This window comes from Cucurbita maxima, unplaced genomic scaffold (genome assembly GCF_002738345.1).
Source record: "Cucurbita maxima cultivar Rimu unplaced genomic scaffold, Cmax_1.0 Cma_Scf00022, whole genome shotgun sequence".
NCBI lineage: Eukaryota > Viridiplantae > Streptophyta > Magnoliopsida > Cucurbitales > Cucurbitaceae > Cucurbita > Cucurbita maxima.
In genome coordinates this window covers 1803064-1809063 of record NW_019272038.1, presented here as the reverse complement: position 1 = coordinate 1809063, position 6000 = coordinate 1803064, and the positions used below count along the sequence as shown (strand labels likewise).

Below are 6000 nucleotides of genomic sequence, written 5' to 3'. Positions count from 1 at the left end.
AAAAAAAAAAAAAAAAAAAAAAAAAAAAAAAAAAAAAAAAAAAGAATGAGCGATTTCCCCTAAGAACCTATGCATAAAATTTGTTAGATCTATGCGTCAAATGAATGAAATATAATGTTTGAAATAAATTTGAGATTACCCATTTGATGTTCTTCACTTTTTCCAAGCGTAAACCAGCAGAGAAAACGCAGATGGGCCGCCACTGAGCTCCGATTCCTCCACGGTGGTCCAGTCAAGAACGGAGGAGCTTCCGGCGGAGGAACCCACCGACGACATCGACAGCGACGACGACGACGAGCTCATTCTTGTCGACCAGAGCTCTGTTTCACTCTTCTTAAACGACGCCGTATCCAATCTCTGTTCTTCCTGTTCTTCATCTTCTCCGTCGAATCTGAACATGAAAATCGCGTGGGACTGATCCTTCTCATCGCCGAACACCCAATTATAAACATCCCACGAGATCTGCACCGGAACGCCGTCGACGTCGATTTTTTCATTCCCACGAAACTTCCATTTCAGGTGCTTGATTTCCAAAACCTTAACATCGTCGACGCCGAAACAGAGGCGCGTGTCGTCGTTGTAGCCGCAATCGATCTGAATATTACGGATTTTACCGCCGATTTTCGCTTTGGTCGAGTAAATTTTATGGGCGATAACTTGCTCTCGTTTCAGCACCAACGATTGGGGCTTTTTGATTTTCAAAGCTTTGGTTCTTCCGTACGCCTCCTTCACCAAATCGCCGACGAGAAGTGTCATTTGGTTGTCGACGACGAGGGCAAGGAAGAATCCGGATCTCGGCTCCGGACCCGACCCGAAACGAGCCCGGGAGAAATCCCAGAAGATTTTGAGAGATGGGTCGCCGGTGAGGTGTTTGGAGCCGGATTTTTTCCAGAAGGAGAAGGGGTTGAGACGGAGGAGGAAGGAATGTTGGCGGTCGGAGGTAAGGTGGAGGGTGCGGGCGAGGTGGGAGCGGGACCAGGTGAGAGAGAAGGCGGCGGTGGGGGTTTGGTAGAGGGCGGTGGTGAGGTTGGACTGGGCGGACATTGGCGGAGGTAGCGGCGGCGGGGAAGGAGAGGAGGGGTGGAAACAGGCGGCGTAAGGGGAGGAAGGAGACATTGGAGGAATTGAGCGGAAGGGACTAAAGAGGAAAGGGATTTATATTTGGGGATTTATTTTCTTTGTAAATATTATATTATTTTTAAAAGAAAAAAAAGATAAAAAGAAATTGGGGAATACGGCTTTGACGGTGCAAAAAATGGGACCCGGGTCGGGGCACCGTCCGGCCGAGAATTAATTGAAAGTCAAAACGGAAAAATATTAAACTTTAGAATTCAGACGGGAAATTGTAAGGAAACCGTGTTGGAAGAAAAAGTGGACCGGTCTTTCCGGTTGACGGCCGACGTCGAGGTATTGGCTTGGTCTGGTTTGGTTTTTTTGGTGCCGCCGCCGTCTTTTGTAATTTCGACGTATATAATTTTATGAAAATTAAAATTTATACTAAATTTGGTATTGGGTTGACAAATACCAAGTCAACTGAGTCTTTAATTTAAGTAAAAAAAAAGGAAAGTGAAAATTAAGGGTAAATTCTGAATAGGAAATTTCGAGGAAAGAGAGGTTTGATTAAAAGCTGTCTGTGTTTGGGTTTGGATGTCAACACTTCAAACATCTTTGATTTTGTATGTCTTTTTGTATTCCAACCCATATCTTACAACCAATTTTGTCCTCCACCTCATTTTCCCGATCCCACATCGGTCAGGCAGGAAAACGAAACCCCATTTCCTTTTCAGACTTTCTCTCCAAATTTAAAAAACGCATCGGCCACAGAAAGGTTTTCACATCGGTCAGGCAGGAAAACGAAACACCATTAAACTATGCATGTTCGAGTTGATATGATTTCAGCCCTGTATTTTGTAATGAACAAGTCGTCAAAATGAGCATAATTTAACAGCAGCTAACGTTTACTCTCGATTAATAGGTCAGAAAAAGGTGATGGGGGCAGTTTTATCGACCAAATGGTGCGTACGAGCTGTATAGAAGCGAAGCTTAAGGACAAGGTTTGGTTGCCCCCACACCCCCCATGTGCTTTGATTCCTTATAGAGGACAAGTTTATAAAACCCTATTACTTTTATTTTTTATTTTTTTATTTTTCAACATCTACGTCATAATTAAATAACTTTTTATTTACTTATTATTATTATTATTTTGTTAGTGCCAGTTGGGGTACCTAACTACCAACCCTTTTCACATCCTTGGCCTAACCCTTTATCATCCTTTTAATTTATACAATAAATTAATTAATTAATCCAAAATAAAAATGAAATATTGGGCTGAGGTAAAACAGGCCTTTAAACAATTGGGCCGCCCCATGAATTTGAAACGGCCCAATTTATTGGCCCATCAATTACAAATTCATGAATGAAGGTGGTAGGACTTAGGTATAGGTAGATAATTAAATTATATTAATTATATATAAAATTAAAATTAAAAAAAAAAAAAAAACATGGAATAGGGTGGTTTAAATTTTTTTTCGTTATCTCGATAATATGAGGCCAGCCCTTTCGAGATGAGTCTACGTCACCCAACACTTCCATTGGGAACTGGCTAACCAAGCTCGATGTGACCTAGACCCACATTCGAGAATGGCAAGACCAATCCATATGACCTAGACTGATCTCGACTCACATGCACACACTCTCTCGAAGAACTGTAATATGCTACTTGTAAATGGCTAATATCGTGCAAATTCGAAAAACAAATGTAAAAATAAGTGAGTGGATATGATTGTTATATTGGAATGCATGAGATTCATGATTGTGTGTGCATCATTATGTTTGACCTACTTTATTCTTTTTATTCATTTATAAGAACCATATACTTACCCACTCAAAACCCTCGAATTTTTCCTTATTGTCTGATAAGTCGGGTATTCTCAGTCCACGAGTAAAATCGATGATTTTTTTTGTCACAGCTAGCTAAAACTAAACGAACATAAAATATATGTCAAGAACCTTCTCAAACAAAGCACCAAATTCTCAAACAACATATTATTTTGTCCCTTTTCTATCCAATTTACCTCACCTCCATATATATAGTAACAGCTGTCCATAGCTAGGTGTCAATACTCTTTCGAGCTTTCGCTCAAGGTCTATAAGACGTGTTTAGTAGTGAGAGGTTTTCACACGCTTATTAAGAATGTTTCGTTCTTCTCTCAACTAATGTGAGATATCACAGACATAGACCCATCTCTTTATTAGAGAACACGATCCACGCAAATTATTGAATTATTGTGAATAAGGATAGTAGGAGTAGATTAAAATGATTGGATTATACAAATAACAATAATTTTCTAATCCCCAAAGTTGGATCAAAATGGGTTTTTATAAAATTTTAATAAATTATCAAAACGCCTGAGACGGCGGCGGCGGCGGCGGTGGCATCACAGAACAGAGCTCAATGGACCCATAATGAATCAATTCCTCAATCATCTGTTCAATATCATTCTCTTCCAGAGCCTCAAACGGCTGATGGGCGGCCGTCTCCGTCTGACCCTTTTTCACCGCCGCCGCCGCCACCCTTTCCTTCTCCATCGTCACTGGCATGGCGGGTTTCTGCGGCGATGGGTTCTTCAAATGCAGAGACGCCATGTAACACCGGTGAAGCTTCGCGGTCAAATTTGCAGAGAAGAGTTTAAAAGAATTGGAATCATTTGCGTTGAAGGGGAAATTGGTTCTGGCTCTAGGGCCACACATGAGCCGGGCGGCTCCGTCGTAAGCTCTGGCTGCATCTTCGGCCGTTTCGAAAGTGCCCAGCCAAATTCTGGTTTTCCTGCGAAGAACAGAGCAGCAGAGCACATAAGAAATTGAAAACAAAACTGAAATTATTAGCTTGAGACTTACAATAAAGGGTGACGAATTTCGGAAACCCAAGACCCCCAATGCCGTCGACGAACGCCTCGATAGCGCCGTTGAGGCCTCGCCATTGATACCGTTTTTGAGCTGTGCGAGCTCCCTAAGTGCGAGCAGGGAGTGTGGGGGAGAAGGGTTAAGAAGCGGTAGTTTAAGTACTTTGACAACCTCAATATCATGACTAGATATCTAAGCATGGATCCAGATGAATAATACAAGTCAGCAAATTTTGTCTTATTTGAGCTTCGACTTTCTCAAGTTTCCCGCAAAACCCACCGCTAGCCGATATTGTCCTTCTAGACTTTTCCTTTGTTTAATTAACGTTAAATTGTTATGGTTTAATTATAATGTCGGAAGTAGTAAATTATTTTAATTAATTTTATATTGATATTTATAATTTTCGGTAATTAAAAGTACAAAAAAAATGACAAATTTATATATATATATATATATATATATATATATATATTTAAATGTGCCACGTGGTGGCATCGGGATTATGGGCCAGGCTATCTAACTACCAAACATGGGCCCAATTTCGTACCTGCTCCAATCCGGTTGTCCATCATGGTGATCCGTGACCGTGACGCCCATCGCTGGTTGTTATCCATCAATCCCGTTGATTATGGGTATTGACTGACGCCACATATACTGACGTGTCTCTTTCTCATTTGTCCGTCACAATCCTTCCAACCATAAAACCTATTTATTTAACCACTCTTTCGCGGTCTGTTCCTAACTTTATTTAAAAAAAAAAAAAAAAACTTTAAATTTTTGCAAAGGGCCCTTTGGTATATGAGCCCAATGAATATGTTTTATGGATCGGCCCATTATATTGTCTGGGTTGGACCGAGACTTCTCGTTAATTTCCCGGGCAGCATGGTTTTGGCGGTTCATATAAAAGGCTCATCTCCTCTTTCATCCTTTCTCTGAAATTAGGGTTTTTGCTAGTTGTTCGCTATCCGAAGCCCTCGCAGCCGGTTCCCGAATCTCCAAGATGGTAACTATTTCTTCATTGGAATGATTTCGTTTCTGCATTTTATCTCTCGAGTTTTTTTGCATTGTACTTTCAATTGATTTTTGTTTCGGGAGGTTTTGTGATGTAAGTTTTCTTAATCATGCGCAGCCGTCTCACAAGACCTTCAGAATCAAGAAGAAGTTGGCGAAGAAGATGAGGCAGAATAGGCCTATTCCTCACTGGATCCGCCTTAGGACCGACAATACCATCAGGTATTTACTCTTCCGTTCTGGTTTCTTCCATGTTATCATTTCAATGCTTTTCGATTTAAAATCTAACGCTGCATTTTGGCTTCTTGTTTAGGTACAATGCGAAGCGAAGGCACTGGCGACGTACTAAGCTCGGATTTTGAGGTGTTTTGTTTGTGATTTGCTCTTCAATCCTTCGCAATTGTTTTGAAACCTATTTAAGCATTAGATGCGGTGAAGACAAAGAATATAGAACTAGATGTTTGAATTTTTGTCTCTCAATTAAGAACTTGTGGAAGAGAAACACCAGCAGTATTATTTAGTCTTACTTCTATTTTAAATATATATCTGGAGTAGTTTCAGTTCATATGTTACTATCGTGTTCGTTTCGTTTATTACTATCCTATTTCAGTTTAGTGCCTATTCTTCTAACACCGGTGGGAGTTTCAGTTTTGTCTTGATCGTTCAAGTATTCATATGAACGGGAGGAGTTTGGTATCCACACCAGGCTTTCCATTTACATACTGTCTCTTGATTCATATATTAATTGGCTGGGTGTTTTATTGTAATATTTGAACAAATCTATCATCTACGTCATTGATGACATTTTTGTTCCAAGTATGGTTTGAGTTTCTAAATCTTTTTCTATATTCTATGCTGGTTAAACTTTTGGGTCATTGGTTTTGATTGTCTGAACTCTAAACTACATTTCGTGTTTAATTTCTATAATAATAGTGATAATTTAAAGTTCTTTAGTAACCATGTGAGTCTCGTGCTGAGAATTCAAGAATCACATTTAAAGTTTATTTGAGAAAACTTTCAATTTGACAATTGTTGCCTATGATATTCGTCTTTCATATTTTTATTTTTAGTTGCGGTAGAGAAGTT

The 6000-nt window shown here is 39.9% G+C and overlaps 3 protein-coding genes across 3 annotated transcripts; 1 reads left to right on the top strand and 2 right to left on the bottom strand.

Annotated features, from left to right (window-relative positions):
* Positions 1 to 117: 117 nt before the first annotated feature.
* LOC111496274 lies at positions 118 to 1145 on the bottom strand. Its single transcript, XM_023146663.1, has one exon. The coding sequence runs from the start codon at positions 1114 to 1116 to the stop codon at positions 154 to 156; it is 963 nt and encodes a 320-aa protein (XP_023002431.1). The 5' UTR covers positions 1117 to 1145; the 3' UTR covers positions 118 to 153.
* A 2175-nt stretch (positions 1146 to 3320) lies between these two features.
* LOC111496339 (ethylene-responsive transcription factor ERF003-like) lies at positions 3321 to 4014 on the bottom strand. The gene is made up of 2 exons (XM_023146757.1): positions 3898 to 4014; positions 3321 to 3826 (listed from the first exon to the last, which is right to left on the bottom strand). Exons 1-2 carry the CDS (start codon positions 3978 to 3980, stop codon positions 3400 to 3402), a joined length of 510 nt encoding a protein of 169 aa, XP_023002525.1. The 5' UTR covers positions 3981 to 4014; the 3' UTR covers positions 3321 to 3399.
* A 797-nt stretch (positions 4015 to 4811) lies between these two features.
* LOC111496377 (60S ribosomal protein L39) lies at positions 4812 to 5486 on the top strand. Its single transcript, XM_023146799.1, has 3 exons — positions 4812 to 4906; positions 5033 to 5136; positions 5228 to 5486. The coding sequence occupies exons 1-3, from the start codon at positions 4904 to 4906 to the stop codon at positions 5274 to 5276; spliced, it is 156 nt and encodes a 51-aa protein (XP_023002567.1). The 5' UTR covers positions 4812 to 4903; the 3' UTR covers positions 5277 to 5486.
* The last annotated feature ends 514 nt before the right edge of the window (positions 5487 to 6000 follow it).

Bases quoted from the DNA above. Each gene is read 5' to 3' on its own strand.
- LOC111496274 (XM_023146663.1), bottom strand. From the start codon at position 1,116: ATGTCTCCTTCCTCCCCTTACGCCGCCTGTTTCCACCCCTCCTCTCCT.
- LOC111496339 (XM_023146757.1), bottom strand. From the start codon at position 3,980: ATGGCGAGGCCTCAACGGCGCTATCGAGGCGTTCGTCGACGGCATTGG. The intron at 3,827-3,897 runs GTAAGTCTCAAG...TGTTCTTCGCAG, and splicing joins GAAATTCGTCACCCTTTATT to GAAAACCAGAATTTGGCTGG.
- LOC111496377 (XM_023146799.1), top strand. The intron at 5,137-5,227 runs GTATTTACTCTT...CTTCTTGTTTAG, and splicing joins AGGACCGACAATACCATCAG to GTACAATGCGAAGCGAAGGC.